The sequence below is a fragment of the Plenodomus lingam genome, assembly GCF_022343315.1.
Source record: "Plenodomus lingam strain CAN1 chromosome Unknown contig_8, whole genome shotgun sequence".
Lineage (NCBI taxonomy): Eukaryota > Fungi > Ascomycota > Dothideomycetes > Pleosporales > Leptosphaeriaceae > Plenodomus > Plenodomus lingam.
In genome coordinates, this window is record NW_027093972.1 from 173,626 (window position 1) to 192,389 (window position 18,764).

The 18,764-nt window shown below is 46.2% G+C and overlaps 6 protein-coding genes across 6 annotated transcripts; 2 read left to right on the forward strand and 4 right to left on the reverse strand.

Annotated features, from left to right (window-relative positions):
* Positions 1 to 5,987: 5,987 nt before the first annotated feature.
* IAQ61_010099 (uncharacterized protein) lies at positions 5,988 to 6,932 on the reverse strand (the record flags this gene model as incomplete). The annotated part of the gene is made up of 1 exon (XM_003841425.1): positions 5,988 to 6,932. One exon carries the CDS (start codon positions 6,930 to 6,932, stop codon positions 5,988 to 5,990), a length of 945 nt encoding a protein of 314 aa, XP_003841473.1.
* Positions 6,933 to 7,667: 735 nt separating this feature from the next.
* IAQ61_010100 (uncharacterized protein) lies at positions 7,668 to 9,957 on the reverse strand (the record flags this gene model as incomplete). The annotated part of the gene is made up of 3 exons (XM_003841426.1): positions 7,668 to 9,684; positions 9,737 to 9,884; positions 9,945 to 9,957. The coding sequence occupies 3 exons, from the start codon at positions 9,955 to 9,957 to the stop codon at positions 7,668 to 7,670; spliced, it is 2,178 nt and encodes a 725-aa protein (XP_003841474.1).
* A 387-nt stretch (positions 9,958 to 10,344) lies between these two features.
* IAQ61_010101 (uncharacterized protein) lies at positions 10,345 to 10,936 on the forward strand (the record flags this gene model as incomplete). The annotated part of the gene is made up of 2 exons (XM_003841427.1): positions 10,345 to 10,516; positions 10,569 to 10,936. The coding sequence occupies 2 exons, from the start codon at positions 10,345 to 10,347 to the stop codon at positions 10,934 to 10,936; spliced, it is 540 nt and encodes a 179-aa protein (XP_003841475.1).
* A 302-nt stretch (positions 10,937 to 11,238) lies between these two features.
* Positions 11,239 to 11,616, reverse strand: IAQ61_010102 (uncharacterized protein; the record flags this gene model as incomplete). The annotated part of the gene is made up of 3 exons (XM_066098662.1): positions 11,239 to 11,387; positions 11,462 to 11,487; positions 11,537 to 11,616. 3 exons carry the CDS (start codon positions 11,614 to 11,616, stop codon positions 11,239 to 11,241), a joined length of 255 nt encoding a protein of 84 aa, XP_065951207.1.
* A 563-nt stretch (positions 11,617 to 12,179) lies between these two features.
* Positions 12,180 to 13,285, forward strand: IAQ61_010103 (uncharacterized protein; the record flags this gene model as incomplete). Its single annotated transcript, XM_003841428.2, has 2 exons — positions 12,180 to 12,360; positions 12,458 to 13,285. The coding sequence occupies 2 exons, from the start codon at positions 12,180 to 12,182 to the stop codon at positions 12,943 to 12,945; spliced, it is 669 nt and encodes a 222-aa protein (XP_003841476.1). The 3' UTR covers positions 12,946 to 13,285.
* A 379-nt stretch (positions 13,286 to 13,664) lies between these two features.
* Positions 13,665 to 18,673, reverse strand: IAQ61_010104 (uncharacterized protein; the record flags this gene model as incomplete). Its single annotated transcript, XM_003841429.2, has 3 exons — positions 18,256 to 18,673; positions 17,471 to 18,188; positions 13,665 to 17,416 (listed from the first exon to the last, which is right to left on the reverse strand). Exons 1-3 carry the CDS (start codon positions 18,316 to 18,318, stop codon positions 13,665 to 13,667), a joined length of 4,533 nt encoding a protein of 1,510 aa, XP_003841477.2. The 5' UTR covers positions 18,319 to 18,673.
* Positions 18,674 to 18,764: the final 91 nt, after the last annotated feature.

Consider the following 18,764-nt stretch of genomic DNA (forward strand, 5'->3'; position numbering starts at 1 on the left):
AAACTTCTCTAAGATAGCTAAGCCCTTAACTACTCTCTAGAGCCCTACTACCCTATTTATATAGACTTTAGAATGTTAATAAGCCTTTAACTAGCTTAGGAAGGCCCTACTAGCAATCCTAAGCTTAGCTTACTTCTATCCTAAGTATCCTCTAAAACTAGAGATAGACGCCTCTAATAGAGTTATTGTAGCTATCCTCTTATAGGAGCATCTAAATAGGAAATAGTACCCTATATCCTTCTTTAGTTAGACCCTTACTAGTTCTAAATTTAACTAGAAAATCTATAATAAAGAATTATTTATAATAATCTACGCCTTTAAGAAATAGCGTGCTAACCTAATAAGTACTTAGCACCTTATTAGAGTATATATAGACTACTAAGCACTAGAGTACTTTATATCTACTAAAGTCCTTAGTGCTAGGCAAGCTAGATAGCTAGAGGTTATAAGTCCCTTTAACTTCTAAATTAAGTATACTCCTAGATCCTATAACGCCTAAGCTAATATCCTAAGTAGAAGGGAATAGGATATAATTAACCTTAAGACTACTTAAAGGGATAATTACTTATAAGTAATAATTACCCTAAATAGGTTATACCCCTAAATTAACTCTAACTTAGCACAAGACTACCTAGCTAAGCGTTCCTTACTAATCCTTGCTTTAATTAAAGCAGTTTAGAACCCTATAACTCTTAGATCCCTAGAACTTATTAAAACTCTTCTCTAAGAAAATAGGTCCTTATTCCTAATAGAAAGATTAGAGTTACTTAAGCACTATTAGATAGAAAATAGACTCCTTCTTTACTAGGATTAACTTTACGTGCGTACTAGATTAGTCCTATACACTAGACTAATTTGTAAGGCTTATAATTAAGTGTCTACTACCTACCTATTAGCCACTAAAACCTATTAGATTCTAGCCGAATAATACTACTAGAAAGGTATAGAGATAACCTGTAAATGCTATATTTAAAACTATATCCTTTGCAGGAGAGGGCACCTAAGGTAGCACTAACTCCCTAGTATACTCTACCCCCTTCCTATCCCTAGTCTACTAATACAGCACCTATATATTAATTTTAAAGATTTTCCCTAGGATTAACTTAGTTATAATTAGATTATAGTTATTATTAATTACCTATTAAAGCAAGCTATTACTATCCCTTACTATAAAACTATAGACGCCTAAGGTATAGCTACCTTATTTATGTAGTAGGTGTACTAATTTAGACATACTCTAGATACTATTATTTCTAATTAAGGCCCTTAGTTTGTATCTAGTTTCTAGTCTAAGTTCTATTAGATTATAGGCACTAAAGTTAAGCTTTCTACTACCTACTATAAATAAACTAATAGATAAACTAAGATTATAAATAAGTATATTAATTAGAGACTAAGGCCTTTTATATCCTATTACTAAGATAACTAGAGCAAGCTACTACCTATAATAGACTATGCCTAAAGTACTTTTCTATATTTATCTATTAGCATAGCTCTATATTAGCTCCTCTTTAGTTCCTTACTAAAGTAAAGTTAGTATTAGAAACTAGAAAAGACCCTATCTACTATACTAGAGAAACTAAACCACAAGGACGCCTTATCCCTTGCTACTTAGATACACAACACCTAGAAGATTGCTAAAGAAAATATAGAAAGAGCTTAAGACTAAATACGCTCTGCTACTAATTACTATTACTATCTAGTTAACTAGAAGGTTAGTAACTATATTTATCTATCTACTACTAATCTTGCTATTTTATAACCTAGCTAAAAACTATCTAAATAATAGGAAGGTCCCTTTAAGGTATTAGAATAAGTAGGAAACGCGTATTGCCTCTAATTGCTACCTAGTTCTAAGATCTATAACGTTTTCTCTCCTAATATACTATACAAAGATCCCTAAGACCTATTACCTAGATAAGAGGCTCTAAAACCCCCTAGTACCCCTATATAAGGTATAGAGGAATAAGAGGTAGAAGAAATCCTAGCTAGCAAATTATATTAATCTAAGCTAAAATATAAGGTTAAGTAGGTTAGACACAATCCTAATCTTATTTAGTATCCTGCCTCTAACTTTATAGGTGCTCCCTATAAATTATAGGTATTCTACTAATAGTATCTAAATTACCTAGGTCCCCTACGCAGCTTACTAAAATAGATTTAAGCCTAGGAAAAAGGCAAAAAGGATCTAATATTACTTTATAATAATTATACCTAATATTAGAACTAATTTATATCCTATTTAGCTATATATTATTTATTAACTACTATCTATTACTATTATTCTTGTTACTATTTATTATTATATCCTATTTAGAACTATCCTAGAACCTTTAAGGTTCCTAGGACACTACCCCTAGGAAACCTCTTTATTCTATATCTATCTCTCTATTAGAACCTAGTTTAGACTCTATATTAGCTAAGATAGCACCTAGACTACCTTTCTTAGCTAGCTTCTAGATAACTAGTGCAGCAGGTTTTAGAGCAGGTGTAGGAGTAGGTGTAGGAGCTAGAACTAATTTAGACGCCTTCTTATTAAGCGCCTTTATCTTAGCCTACACTATAAAGGTTGCCTCCTAATTTAGTGCTATTTCCTCCTTAAGTGTATTAATAGCCCTTATTAAGCCCCTAACTACTAAGACTATTTTATAAATACTATTCTAAAGCTAATATAAATTAGATATAGTAGTATAATAGGTAGCTATAAGAATCTTAGTAGCTTCTATACCCTTAGTCTAAGTATTAGTAATAATAACGCACTTAGCTAGGTTTTAGGTAGCTTCTTAAATAGTAGCCTTAAACTGCTTAATATCCTTCTAATAAGTAACTACAGCATCCTTATCCTTATCCCCTTTAGTAGGGTTTGCTACTAGGCTATAGTACTTATCTAGAGCACCCCTAAGGGTAGAGTACTCTAGGCTAATAAAAGAAGGAATCTACTAGAATTAGTAAAGGAACCCTATTAGACTTAGATACTTACTAGATTACAATACTTATTCTAGGAGATATAGTACTAGCACTTCTTAGAATTCTTTAACTTAAAATTAAAATTATTAAACTTGCCCCTAGCTAGAGCCCTAACTACCCTTATATAGAGAGCGCGATAAGTAATAGGGAGGACTCCTAGTAGTACTAGTACTAGTATAGCTAAAGGTTCTAATTTAGATTAGTAACTACTTAATTATATAGATTAAATACTTACTAGATTTTAGATAGATTAGGTTAAATAATTAAAAAATTAGGGATATAGGAACAAGAAAGTTAGTAGGTAGAGGGCTAGTTATAGGCAGGCTAAGGATAGGGGTCTATGCCCTAGGAACAAGAAGTAAAGGTAAAGGTAGAGGTAAAGGTAGATTTATTTTGCAAAAGCTTTTCTTTAATAAGAGACCTAATCCTAATCCTAAGGATAGGGACTATCCTTTATCTATAGGAGGGGGTAGTGTAATAATAAGGTAGAATTGCTTACCTATTATTCTATACTAAGTTAGGCCTAATAAAGGCCTAACTTACTAATATATATAGAGAGTAGCTCGCCTATAATTAGGATAGATATATTCTTCTTATCCTTTTATACAAGACCTATAGGTGTAGGAATCTTATCCTTTTCTATATAGACAAGCACTCCTATATACCTTTAAGTTGTATAGGATACCTTTTAGATGCCCTACCTACCTAAGTTGTTACAATCTAGGCTTATACTTTATAACGCCTCTTAAGGATAAGCTTATATACTTAGTACTTTTTTTTAGGTATATATAAATTACTATTTATAATCGTTAATATTAATATACTATTAAAGGAAATTTCTATAGTAGTATCCCTATTACTTATATCCTATTATATAGCACGCTTTAGGTCTATATTCTTAGAGGGAATAAATCTAGCGTATCTTGTATAAAGTTAACTAGCTATCTACTCTTAAAAAAGCTTATACTTAGTAAGTAGGGTAGTAGTAGTATTAAATATACTAGTAATATATATTATAATTTTCTTTACTAAGGACTTATTAATAGTAAAATTCTACCTAAATATATCTCCTAGTTTAGCAATATATTTATTACTAGGTTATCTAGGGTATACTAAATCTTATAGGGTTAGTAGGTTATATAACTAGACTATGATATAGATAATATTAGTAGTCTCCTAAAGGATTACTTATTAGTATATAATATTATAACTTAGAAATAAAGTAAGCTAATAAGCTAAGATAAATATATTAGTATCTAGGTTAAGTAGAGTATACTAATTATTAACTATAAAGACTAAAGGTTTATAATAAGTAGCTATCGCAATATTAATATCATATTAATATCCCACCATATATATTAGCTTATTGGGTAGGGTAACAGTGTTTACTTTTGCCGTATTCTTGGTATGCGATAGTAGCCTTTACTATACTAGTATCTATAAGTAGGTTATATAACCTAGCTATAAATATAGAGGGACTTAGCGTGCTATATATTACTAATTAGCGCTAGGCAAAATGAGTATACTATATATCCTAGCAGGTAGGACTTATAGGAGGCTATAGTAGTCTAAGTAAAAACTAGAGTTTAATAGAGAAATTTTCTTTTCTAGAGTATACTACGCTATTTATATAAACTACGCTATTCTTATTTATAGTATAGGTACTACTAGTACCTTTTTTATTTATATAGTAAGTGCTAGTACTTATTAGTACTAAAAGTAGCTACTTTAGGTAAGTAGTATAAGTGTATAAGAGTAGTTATACTTTTATATATAGAAAAAAAGGACTAGGTTTATTATAATTTCTATATTCTATCTATAGTATAAGTTATATTAAGGCTCTATTTATTTTAGAGCTTAGTTAGCTAATTAATAGTAGCACTATTCTTAGTAGGCAACTAATTATTATTATAAGCTTTAGCTACTACTTAATATAGATAAATAGAGATATAGTATAGGGCAGGTGTAGATAGTAGTTGTGGAAATTTGGATCACTAAGGTCAGGAATAATTTGGGAGATGGATCATTAGATTGTATCTACTACGATCGTACTCATATATATAGAGCTTCAGCTACCCTTACTAGAAGGTGAATAATCAGTAAACCTTCCTTACCAGAGCTCCTGCTTTTTGTTGGGCACTTGGCAGTGAGCTGGCAGTCGATCAGATAGTGGGTCATACAGGGGTATTGATCAGGGTTGATCGGATCAAGATGCTCCGTGATCCGGTTGATATCCCTCCTGCAACAGTAGTGCATTATTTAATATACGTCTACCCTCTCTATTTATCCTGTATAGTAGATATATATAGGGGGAGGCTGCGCTAACCCTCTACTAGGCTAGCGCGGTTTGCCAAAGTGTAAGCGCATTACTTTAGAATTTTAAGAATAAGTAAAGATAGTCTAATAAGGTACCTATAAGTAGAGTATAGTTATTTAGGATATTAATACTACTAGCTAGGTCCTTCTACCCTTTATTATCTTTAAAAGTAAGTATTACCTCTCTACCTAGTATAAGAAGGATAACCTACCCTAGGACTAGGTTATTATAGTTTCAATCCATGCTATTGGCCGGAGCATAGTCATGATGAAAAGTAGACAACAACGAGAGAGTTTTAATTGAACAATGTTGGGCAATATAGCGTTCGACTCTAACCCCTGACTGACTCAAAAAACGAAACTACTTGAGCTAAATTCCACAAGCATCACTAACGCTGTGTAGACCACACTAGTACAAAAAGAAAAGAGACCAAAATACACATTCCTGCTAGCGATTTCACTAGAGTGAGCCAAGTTGCTAGCACAACATTGCGTCATTCTACTCGCCTGCGAGGATAGGAAGGAGAGAGAAAAAAGAAAATCAAGTGGATGACGACAGAGTGCACATGAAATCATGCATTTTCAAACAGAGCTAGTATTAGGAGTACAATTGAAACAAACTGAACAAAACGAGAGAAAAAAGAGTCTAATCGATGTTACGAATCCCTCGATCCCGACTAACTGGGTACTTCTCTTCCTTCTTCTCAAGCATCAATATCAGTATCCTCAGTATCGTTCTCTTCTTCACTACCCACATTCTCTGTCTGCTTCACCTTCGCCCCCGTATTAGCCTTCCTCGGCGTCACAATCGTCCCTGATTTGCGCTGGGCCACGCGTCCGTCTGGAGTCCTCCTGTCAAATTCCTGTGGCCGCATCGAAGTCTTTCTGGCAATCTTGGTAGCCATTTGCGTTCTCGATTTTGGGGTGGTTCTGGAATCCTTGTTTGCGTGGGCGTCATGGTCATGGTCAAATAGCAAGTCGAGACCGGTGTAGCTTGGGGAATCGGCTCGGTCTGTTCCATACAGTCTTACATCACTCGATCTGGTGCCTGGTCGAGCCCCCGTTCGGACTTTGTCAACACGGCCACTTTTGGTTTTGTTGGAGCTGGATTGGGGTAAAGTGGTTCCCTTGGATTTGGCATGGCGTCTTCTGATGTCGTTGGTCCCAGACTTGACGTGTCCCTTGACTTCTCCACGGGGATGAACGTTGATTGATTCTCTACCCCTATCGAGCCTGCCAGTTGATGGTGGAGTGGAGAGCGGGGAGCTTCTTGATTTTGTTGGGGCTTCAGGAGTGGCGATAGCATCACTCCCTGGTGATTCCGGCGTTGGTTCCCTGCGGGATTTGGCTGGATGCTTAGTTGCTGCCCTGGTTGCTGGTTCTATTGGCAGGCGCCTCCTTCTCTTGTCTTTGCCTTTCGAAGGCTTCTCAGTGGGCTTCTTAGTGGGCGTCTTGGTAGACTTTTTGGTTGGCCTAGTAGCCTGCTTGGTAGCCTTCTTCTGAGTCGCTCTTTTCTTCGCGGCTGGCCTGCGTGCAGCTACTGGCCTTGCCACCGCCGTCGCGTTGATGGCCTGGGTCATCGCATTTTCATTCAAGTTGGCATACTTGGAAGTGCGCACCCGCGTAGAGACACGAGTGGGTGGAGTCATGATGGCTCTTAACAAATGCCGAGTGATATTATTATATGGATATATAAAGGATTCGGAAAAATTGGGTGCGCTGAACAGAGTATACAACAAGTAGACGGGTAACCCTCGTTACCTTTATGCTTGAACAAGAACATCGTGCAGACTCAAGAGACGGGACGACTTAAATACACTCTCGTGTGGGAATATACAAGACGGATGCGGAAGACAAGTGTGCAGGACAAAGCCCTGTGAATAGAATATCTCAACAGAGACCACAGTATGTGCACGGTTGATATGAGCCGTCTTTGTTCTTAGAAGAGTTCGAGAGCAGCAGGATGTCGCTCGGGGTACAGGCTCATCTAAGAAATGCATACTTACAGCAAAGTGTGCGCATGACCGAGTCGCAACGTCTTTGTCTGCACAAGGCTGGCGGAGAGGAGGCGTTAGTTGTGCAATTGTTAGCACTTCTCACTCACGTCTTTGTTCTAATATCAACAGGGTCGGGGACGTTGCCCAGCCCTTTCACCCTTCGAATTTTGCACGAGTGGATAGAGCAGAGACAATGACATGTGATGCATTAGGTATTCAGCGTATAATATTCTCGGAAAAATGTCTCAGGTGTGGCCCAGCCAGCCTGTACCGACGCGCCAATATGAATGCCCACTATGAAAACAAAGCCTTAAACGCTATGCTTCACAAATCATATGCTCGTGATAATGCTATGCCAAATCATATACAACGTTAAGCAAGCACTCACTAGCCAGCAAAGGCAAAATGTGCCAGGTTAAACATGGGTTTTCGTGGCGAGCAATCGCTTTCTGCTTCGCTGTCGGGTACGAGAAGGTCCTCGCTTCCTTTGAGGGAAGATCGCCGTCTCTTCGATGGTGTTATTGGAGGTGGGCTAGCAGCTACCACGACTTTAGCTTCCATTGCCGCCCAAGCAGAGTCTGCTATTTCCAGACTCTCGTCCTCCACAAAGGAACTCACGTCTGACGGTGGAAGATCTTCAGGTAATGGTGTCGTTGAGGTCTCGAAAGGCGGAGATCGTGGTGCCCATGCTTCTGCACGCCGCCGGCGCAACGGAGAGAGAGCGACTCGCTTTGTTCTGGGGCTTGATAATGTTGACGCCGTCTCCTTGTAAGTGAACTTGGCGCGCAATTCATCCATTTGGTATGATGTTGCAGCGCTGAATATCTTATCTGCTTCAGCTTCCGGTGCCGGACTGCCATGAGATGTAGCTGGCGTCAAAGCACCAGTCGTGTCTTGAGATTGCTCCGTGCTCCTTCTAGAGAACACTGTCGACTGCAAATCGCTCTTTGTACTAGACTGTGTGTCACTGAAAATGCGCAGCTTCTTATCAGACTGAGACGCCGCCTCTTCAAGGTCCGCTACCTTGGCCAGAGCGTCCTGAAAAGAGTCGTCGGAGAAGAGCTCAAAATCCTGGCCAGTTTTTCGCCTACGCATTTTACTAGGACGCAGAGATGGACTGGGCTCAGGCAAAGAAGATTGAAAAAATTGACTGCGCACAATAGCTTCACTGCCAGCGGCCGTAGTGTTGGTAATTGAGTCGGAACAGAGTCGCTGCCGCTTAGACGGGTTCGGTACTGAGCGCCTTCCGACAGTAGGATCGGTCAATGTGCGCCTTGGGGGTTGCGGTGCAGAGCGTGGGACTGATTGCTGTTGTAAACGTGCCACTGGTGCAGGCACCGCCGCCCAACCATTCGTGTTACGTTGCTGGTCCAACAGGACTTGTTGACTAGGCGATGGTGTGAAGATGTTCGGATCAAGCTCTGCCAGCGGTGTGCGCTTGGGTTTGAAGAACGAATCAATGGGCTTCGATGCTTTGCCATCAGGAGTCTGGACGGTCGCCGATGTCTGTCGCGAAGGTATGAGCGGTTTCCCAGTAGATTTAGACTTGTTGGTAACCGTTAGTGGAAGCTTGGTTCGAGGGTACAAATTGCCCTTGGCTACTTCGACGGCGATATGTGCCGGCACTTCCTCTCCGATGTATGGCATGTCAGCAGCCTTGATACCGTCTTCCAGTGGCGTCAAATTGACCAACTGGTTCGCAATGGGACAGAATACCCAGGAGTACAAAAAGGTCTTCTCCGCCTGCTCAAAATCGGTCAGGAATCCAGCAGGGACTTTGAGCTTGCCATCAAATTGAGCGGCTTTGACTAGACGATCAACCGTCTTGTGTTTTCGCAACATGCGATGGGCAGTCTTTAGGCCCAATCCACCTATTCCAGGTAGATAATCGCAGCCGCTCAGGATGGCCATCCTTCTAAAGTCTGCATCGGACCAGCCTACGAAGCTGACTTCTCTACAGGCGGTGAAGTGGTTGCGATTGATTTCGATGCAGTCGCCATACTTGTCCAGCTTGGTGAGGAGGCACTTGACGCCAAAGACCAACAGATCAGAGTCCTCAGACAGAACACCGTTGATGATGCCCTTGCGCTCCAAATAAGCCATTTGAGAGTCGGCCTCGTACGGTGCAACAATATACTGGATGTTGTTGGTTTTGAGTTCCTCGATCACCATGCGTGCCATTTCTGGTGTCACGTCCACGCTCTTCTGTAGTTCGAGGTGCGCCTGAGCTACTTTGCCAACCTTGAGTAGTTCCAGACCCAATCGCTTGCCTTCCTTCCGCTTCTCTTTTCGATCCTTCTCCGTACTGGCCTTGCTTGGTAGGTTATCTCCGTCGAAGACGAGGTAGGGCGTGACGCCAAAGTGGATGAGCATGCGAACACGGTTCATGACGAAATCGACATATCTTCATACATATTAGCACCTTATCCCAGTAATTCCCATGCACGATTGCCTACTTGGTCGTTGGCTTGTCTAGCGCCAGATCAATGGCACAGGCAGCCGTGCCTCGGTGTAGCCAGCCATAGGCATCCACACCAATGGTCTGGCCCGAGAATTTCTTGAGATTACATGGCTTCTGGATCGATTTGAGGAGCGGTAGAAGGCCTGGCCAAAGTTAGCAAATGATTGTGGTGGCAGGGTGGGGGGGGGGGGGGTATATCGTACCAGAGATGCCCATCGTGATGCACACTTTGCCGCCCACGCGTCACGCCTAAACAAAGGCTCAATCGAGTTCACTACCGTGGCATAATGGTAGGTAGGAGACTGAAGATTTGGTAAGGAAGAGCTGTAGCCCAGACAGTGCACGTGATGCGGCGAATCGAGGGAAAGTGAAGGAGAGAGTCTTCTTTGATGCTACACACAGTGAACATCCGTCACCCATCGCGTATGCAAGGGCAAGGGCAAGCCAGGTTGGTTGACACGCCCCGCGAATATAACGCGCTAGGCCCGACCCGCACAGCCTAGGCACATTGGGTTTAGCGTCATTGGGATTGATGTCTGGCTTTGAAGATTTTCCTAGGCCGACACCCTACAGTTTACAAACTTTTTATACAAACCAGCAAAAATGGTCAGCAATCGCTTGAGTAAGGTGGCCAAGCATATCACGAAGAAGAAGGGCAAGACGCCAAATCTGCATGAGAATAGTCGCGATACCCAGCGTTTGCAGCGTGCAGCAGGCCGCGATGATAAGATCAATCGATTGGCAAAAGTGCGAGAGGCACAGAATCGGACCTATCGTATGTAGCTCTGTTCTGTGGTTTGTGGAACATTGCAACTGACATATACCAGTGTTGCGGATAAAATCATTCCAGTCCTTTACCACAGAACATGAGAAGCCGCTCACTATTCCGGAACTTCAGGCCATGATTGAGGACTACCTAGGCCGTGATGATGAAGAGCTGGCCAAGTTGAAAGCAGAGCGCCGTCCAGGAAGGCCCCCAATGACCCGTCAAACCATGATAGAGCAAAGTCAGGCCGTCGAGCAAGCCGAATATGCTGCTGGATTCTGGGTACCCGATCTGGAAGACGCTGCCGTATTGCGCAAACTAAAGGAGTGGAACGGTCAATGGGCCAATCTCGCTACGCTCAAATTTGCTCGACTATCCAAAGATGGCTTTAAGAAGGAGTCGAGCTTTCCTCCCAAGGGCATGTCATGAGCATGTGCATCTCGTGTGTCTAGTGGTTTATCAGACCAATAAACCACCAGAGGAACCTGTTCAGCCAATAAGACGTAAAGCTCCGCCGGAACTTCTACATTCCATAGGGAGTTTTCTGACATTTTTTCGTTGTACATGCGTTGCGAAGGACGAAGCTTGTTCAATCAATTGGCCGGTTGTGCGCAGATGTCTTAGTGCTGGACAGAATGGATCATACCATTCCACGCCGCTTGGCTTGCAATACACTAGTGCTCCAAGTCAAAGAGAAAGACATATGGCTTTCATTCGGATCTCGTAAAGGTTTAGACAGCACCGAGAAATCCTGCAAGCGACGGTGACGTATCGATCGCTGCACATTCAACTTCCTCCAGTGGCACGGATCGCACCTTAGCCTTCGTCGGAACGGATGGGATTGATTCAAAGATAGGAACAACACGTGGGCTCGTCGATGCTGCATGGCGTCAGCATATTGAAAAAAGTCATACTATCGTCTCGATAGATAGACGAGAATAATATGGCACCCACCATTCGCAAATAGGTCTTGCTCTTCGCTTGGTTCAGCTTTCAGCTTTTGACCATATACCGGTACGATCGATGGACATTTCTCGTGCACTGAAGTGGACTTGATTACAATTCGACGGCTCAGAGCCCTCCGATACAGTATAGTACATCAATTCCATGGCGAATATTGCGCAGAAGTGCTCATCCTCGTGATCTGACAATCTTGCGCAAGAGACCTCTTGTTGGTCTTGTCTACACGATGCAATTGAGGTTTCTCAATCCTTGGCATTCCCATGCTCGGCGCATCCTGAGGTCTAGGCCATAACCCGGGGAATTGTTAAGTTTCATAGCTTACTCCACGTATATGCCTATGGTGGGGCCATTACAAAGCCCATTGTGGGGTTGTACCACAAGGGCAATAAACTGACTTGATAATGTTGAATTGTAGGACTACCCCATCCAGGAAATATACTCCGGTACGGACATAAGTCGCTACCTAGTCCACAGTATAACCTTGATGATCGGGCCGCACAGCTCCTGACTCCGGACCGGATCATACACGGTACTTGTAGGTAGCTAATCACTTCTCAAGCTGATTTAAGCAAATCGAGATCCCGAAGCATCCCGTCCTTGACTTAAAGGATGCCCATTCACCGCTTGGTTACCTCTGCTCTGACTGCATCAGTCACAGAACCATAGATTCCCCAATTTTCCACGAACCTCACTCCACTTTTAGCAAAACATGGCAGAACGCACCATCGAAGTCGTCTATATTCCCATCAAAGCAGGTGTCAATCTCGAAGCTGGTGAGGCAAAAGAAGTATGGAATAACACCATCGCGACCATTGCAAAGCAACCCGGTCTCAACGCATTCTATTGGGGTTTCCAAGTCGAGCACCCTGATGTTGTTCAAATGGTCATCGGTGCGTTCCATCCAATCCTATCACATGTCACACTTCCCCCCCTCCCAAATAAAAAAACCCCCTCTACCAAGGCCCACCACTAACACCCCCGCGTAAGAATGGGAATCCATCGCCGCCCACGAAGCCTTCATGGCAACCCCAGAATACAACCCCTTCCTTGAGAAGATGCAGACTCACGTCCAAGCCGAATCCCCAATTCAATACCACATCCTCTTGCGCCCGGCCCGCAACCCAACCGACCCCTTCTCCATGCCCGTCACCGAATGCCTGCGCATCTGGATCCCGGCCTCGTACCCGTCCCCGACCTACGAATCACAATTCATGGCATTTGAAGACGCTGCCGCTGCGCTGCCCGGCATGCAAGCCAAAGGGCTGGTGGCCGGGTGGCAGGTGGAGCCGGCGACGCATGAGTCGCTGGGCGAGGGCGTGGTGGGTAAGTGCTTCACATCGTTTATGGGGTGGCCGAGTTTGGAGGCGCACGAGCAGTTTAGGAATATAGATGGGTTTGAGCAGGTGGTTGGGACGATGGCGGAGGGGATGAAGGGCATGGATTTGGTGCATGTTAGGTTTATGAAGGTGAAATAAAGTAGGGCAGGAGATGGGGCAGGCAAGAGTAATACCACAAAAACACCAATCCTCACAGAACAACAATTTGCCCCCCTTCCCACTCCTAGACCTACACACAGCCACACAGACCCAAATAATATGATACCAACGCTACCCTACTACATTCACCGCCCTCCAATCCCAAACCAACCCTCGAGCTCAATACCTGCTGTACGAGTGATTCATTTCGCTAGTGGAGCTTGACGAGCATGTACTTAGGCGAGGAGCATATCTAATAACCACAATCTTACAACAAGCACCCATCCATCCATCCACATGGTGAAAGACAATACCGCATACGTTGGACCCACTCTCCATCTCCAAGCCCTAGTCTAGATTGACTTCAGGAAGATCAGGTTTGCTTGTAAGTAATATGTAGATAATTTAGTTTGTATGATTTCTCAACGCTTGCTGTGGGTGCTCTGGACACTGGTTCGAGTGCGAAGGACGATGACGGCAGCAACAACGACAACAACAACAACAAAAAGGGAATGAGAACATGACACCCATTATTCAAAACACATGCCTATATACTCTTTCCTCCCACCCCCACTCATCCTCGCCGCAAAACCTCAGCCTAAAAACTCCAACTCCATATTCCTTACTCTGCAATCCTCGTGCAGAATTTTCAAAGAAAGAATACCCCAATCCCACCATGCTCTCACTCTTCATCTCCTCAAAGGCCCATCAGACTAATCTCACCCAACCCTCGTAACCCTAACCCCCCTCTCCCCAAGCGCCCTCCTCAACCCCCTCGCAACATCCCTCCTTCTCCCCGCCGCAACCCTCAACCCCTCAATATGCTCATCCACCACCTCGCTCATCCGCGCCAACTCCCTGCCCGGCGTTGATGGTTCCCCGTCCTCATCCTCGCGAGGCGTATAAAAGAGTCCATAACCCTTGTTCGTAGGCGTCGGAAAAGGCTCGACCTCGGGCGTGAGCGCGCGGCGGTTGAGTTCGCGGAGACTGAGTGTGCTACGAGTAGGTGGAGTTGCGAAGGGGGTTTCGGCTGTGCTGGTGCGGAGTGCGGTAGTATTGTTGTTGTGATTGTTGCCGCTGCGACCACGGCGCGGTGTGGCTTGTGGTTGGGTGCGTGAGCCAGCAGAGGAAGGCCTGCTGGGATCTGTCAGGCCGATCTTGCGGAGTTGGGATTCGAGGAGTAGAATGTCGTTGTTGCGTTTTTCCGCCATGGCGGTGAGTTTTAGAACGGTGCTCTTAACGGCTTCGACGGTGGGGACGGCGCTGGTCTTGCCGTTGGAAGCGTTCTGAGAGGCGAGTTTTGTGCGGAGGATAGCGGCTGCTTCTTCGGCTTTTTGGAGCGAGATGAGGAGCTGTGCGTAATCGTTGCGAAGAGCCTTTTGGCTGTCGGCAATTTCCTTGGGTAGCGGCGCGTTTCGCAGAGCTTGCGTCTTTTCTGGGTCTTTTCGGTTGATGATTTGTCGGCGTATGTCGTTGAGACGGGTCATCAGCTTCGCCTTTTCACGGAGCAAGCGGGCAAGCTGGGCAAGCATGCCGAGCACATCTTGTACTCTGCCTGCATCGAGCTCTTGTTCCAATTCATCCTCCAGAGACTTCAATGCTTCAATCTCACACATTGCAAATCGTTCGAACCACGAGCCGTCCTGCCCTTCGTCTTGGACGTCTTCCAACGTGCGACGATCAACACGGTGACCAGACTGCGGCTGTTTGTGGTACTCAGTAAAGGATTTTATGGAGCGTGCATTCCAGCCAAGTGCGTCGACCATGCCATTGATGTCTTTATAGATCATTTCAATTTGAGCAGCATGGCCCGTCTTGTTTGGTGAGCCTCCAGTATAGTTTTGATAGGCGACGAAGTCATCTAAAGTCCTCATTGGTTCGATTGGACGCGCGAGTTGTTCCCGCATACGCTCATCCTCTTCGTCCTCCAGATCCGAAACCTGTGGTTGGGGAGTGGGTGGCTTTGATTGTTGCATGGAAGCGCTAAGTGTTGCGCCTGGGGCAACCAGTGGTTCTCTTCGGGCTCGCATTGCTGAAGTCGAAGCTGATCGAACTGGGCTTGGTGAACGGAGATTCTGAGTGCGATTCTTCGGAGGCGGGAAGTTTGGTTTGGCAGTCATTGATGTCGGAGCGAACGAAAAGGGCCCATTTTTTTGAGCCGGCTGATCAAAGAGAGACGAAGGTGCTGGTTTTGGAGGATTTTCGAACAAGGTAGGTTGAGCCGGTGAGGCGCTACCACCAGACTGCGATGTAGCGCCCGACTTTGCAATCGGTGGTGTGGGTGCAGATGGGAAGACGCGTGGAGATTGACTGGCGCTTTCCTGGAAATTCCAACCAGCAGATTTAGACGACTGGGGTTTTGAAGCTTCGCGTCGAGGGGAAGATGCCTCCTCCTCTTCGTCTTGTTCCTCATTCTCCTCACCGCCTTCGCCCTCACGTGCTTCATCCTCGACGTTTTCAAAGTCTTCTTCTTCATCATCGTCGAGAGGCAAAGCATCAGGTGACGAACCGGGAGCCTGGACTTTGATCCCAGGGCTCCCGGCTAGAGGTGGCAGGTCCTTCTTGTTTGATTTGGGCAATGGAGTATTGATAAAGTCAGGGGGAAGGGGCGCATCATCAACCTTGGGTGGCTTGACTTTGGTGAAGTCGGGAGGAAGGGGTGCATCATCGATGGGAGTTGCCGATTCTTTAGCCGATGGGGCTGCCTTGGGAGTCTCACTAGCTTTGGCAGGAGTGGTGCTAGAAAATAGGGCTTGCTGTTTTGACGGTGACGCCGGCGTAGTAGAGCCATTCTCTGGTGTCTCCTTCGGAGGGGTAGCAGGAGGTTTCACGTCAACAGATCCAAGCGTGTTGGAAAAATCGCTCCCGAAGAATGAACCATTCGCGGGAGCTGCTGGCTTCGCCGGATCATCCTTCGCCGTGCCATCGCTTGCGAAGGTGGTACCGAGTTTGAAGCCACCTGCAAGGCCGAAGAGCAGCTTATCTTGCTGCTTCGCCGTTGGGTTCTGTGGTGTCGGTGTGGCCTCATCTCTCTGCCGGCGTTCGGCCTCGTTCACATCGCTCATGTCAGACTCTTTCGACTCGAATGAGGCTGTGTTGAAGGACGATTTATTATTCTGTCCGAATATCGAGCCATTCGGTGCGGGTGTGTTGGCCCATGAAGGAAGCGTGGACCCGGCACCAGATTCGACTGTGACGGTGGACCCAAAGCTTGGTTGGGCCTTCAGTCCAGCAAAACCAGGCTTCTCTTGACTCTGTCCGAGAGAGCCAAAGCCCGACTGAGTGCCACCATTGCTACCAAAGCTGGAGAACGTGGAACCTCCGGTTGGCCCAGTCTGTCCAAACTTGGCAAACCCAGACGCACCACTGGCAGCAGCCGAGAATGGATTTGCCTGACTCTGCGAAGCTTGCGGTGCTCCCCAAGGAGACGCCTTGCTGCCAAATCCACCTGCAACTCCAAAGCCCGATCCACCAGGTGTCCCGATGGCCGATGGGGCTCCGAAAGCTGGCTGGGCAGGTTGACCAATGGCTGAAGGAGCCCCAAATGCCGGCTTACCTATTGATGAGGGTGCGCCAAATGCTGGCTGTGCAGGTTTTCCAAAGGCTGGAGTAATCGATCCAAAACCAGGGGTACCAAAGCCCGGGGGAGTGGGCTTCATGAGTGTAGATGGTGTTGTGGAGCCAAAGCCAGATGCACTATTGCCAGCCTGCGAGCTTGGTGGTGTACCAAAAGTGGACAATGGCTTGCTAAAGGCCTGTGGAATCTGTGAGACTGGAGTAGAAGATTGAGCAAAGACGGAACCCGGCTGTGGCGTGGGTTTCGCAGGCGTAGTGCTTGCCTGTGCAGTCTCGGGGCTGCCAAAGATGAGACCAGGATAGCGCGTGCCAGCCTCAATGGATCGATTCCAAACTATCCACCACGATGCCAACACTCCTTCATGTGTCAGAGCCATGTACGCGGGTAACGGCCATGGGGCCTCCTCAATCTCTTCTAGTGCGGGAATGGGCCGTCTGATCTTTTCTGTGCTAGAAAGATCGAGCGCTTCGCCGACAAAAATACTATCTGTATCCTCTCCATAGACCGTCCGCGGCACAGCAGCCTTCTTGGAGTCGTCGACACCAACGAGCATGAGCTCGTTACAGCCGGCCTGGTCAGGAGAAATGGCCTTGCTAGTCGACGCGAAGACGACGATGGCGTCTGTATGTGAGTTGGTGACGATGAGCATGTCTTCGAGATCCGGCTGCCAGTTCCGTAGGCGCATAGCAGAGAAACGAGGAGGCAGTGGCCGGGGAATGCCGTCTCGTGATGGCGCAACTGGATCCCAGATGAGTTCCCTAAATTTGAAGCTTGTCCATCCTTTGTTGCTCTTGACGTAGTGGTACTTGCTGTCCTGGGCGTCTTCCGGGTCTTGCTGTTTGACCGAGTGGATAATGAAGAACTCGTCGTTGGTCAGCCAGGATAGACCAGTGACTATGGCTGGTTAGTGGCCGGTTGTATACATGTTCATCTTGACCGATAGCTTACCAGCAAAGCTCTCGTCCACCTCAGGAGGACGTGGCACCACGCCTTTTAGAGTTCCGTCGCTCAGGAGGATGGCGACACTACCGTCTTGTAGGCCTGCAACGACGGCCTTTCCACGCGTGCTCCAAGCCACGCAGCTAACACCGTCCTCTTTGATCGTGTTTGTCGCACCATTCTCCACGTCGGCAATGACCAGCCTCCCAGTCTCGAGAACGGCAGCGTAGTAGTGGGCCAACTCAGGCATGGGATTTGGCTGGAGGGCGCGAATCGCAGTCTTGTCGGTACCGATCTGAGACCGAGGGTTCTTGTCTCCAGCCTTTAGTTTCTCCGTGTCAAACACTGCCAGACCCCCGCCCTCCTCGGCGGAGATGACCAAGAAATCGCCGTCGGTCGAGAAGGCGACATGGCGCAGTGTAGGGACTTCCAGGCCTGTGTCGACGGCAAAGTCGGCGACCACATCGAGATCGCGCTGCTCGAGTCGGGCATCACCTGCGTCTGTGATGGTCTCGGAGAGAGTCTGGTTCTGGTAGGCTTTTCGCACGCCTTCGGTCGAGGTGACGATGAGGGTGCCTGGGCCGGCGGCGGCTAAGAGGCCCTGCTTGGAGGATATGGAGAGGAGGGTGGCGGAGGTGTTTGGAAGCTGATGGGCGGGCCATGGTGGGAGGATCTTGACCTTTTTGGGTCCTGCCTTGCCCTGTGCCAGCACTTTGAAGCCCAAGTGCTGTTCTGTATGTTAGCTAGCGCTCCTCCACGAATGTTTGACTGTGTCGCATGGGAAGTGGCCGTACCTCTGTCTCCACCTCTTGCACCTCTGGGCCAGTCTCTATGGTTGGCGCATTGCCAGAAGCCATGGTAGAGGGTCAGATGGGTCGCGGAAGCTCTTGCGCGGTGAGAACTTGTGCAGTGCAGCCTGGTTTTCGCGTCTTGATGTGTCGCTATGTCATCGGAGGGAGTCTAGGGCGCGCGCGAGTAGGTATGCGGATGGAACGAGGTACAATGCAGGCACGGTACGGTACGGTTACCGTAAAGAGCAGAAGGAAGGAGGATGGATGTCGCCGGCGATGGGCCAAATCGTGCAACCGAGGGCGGTTCAATTATGGGACAGGCAGTACGGCGGCCAAAGTATGCGACACCAGCGAACAGAACAGACAGAACAGAGCAGCGATCGGGACTTGGAGCATTCAAATTCCCCAACGCGTACTTTTGTTGTTTCCCCAAAGTTTAGCTTAGTTGTTGCAAGCTAGTCAGTCGCCAAGGCCCGAGCTCCCAGGCACGACAGCTACTACGCAACCTCCTC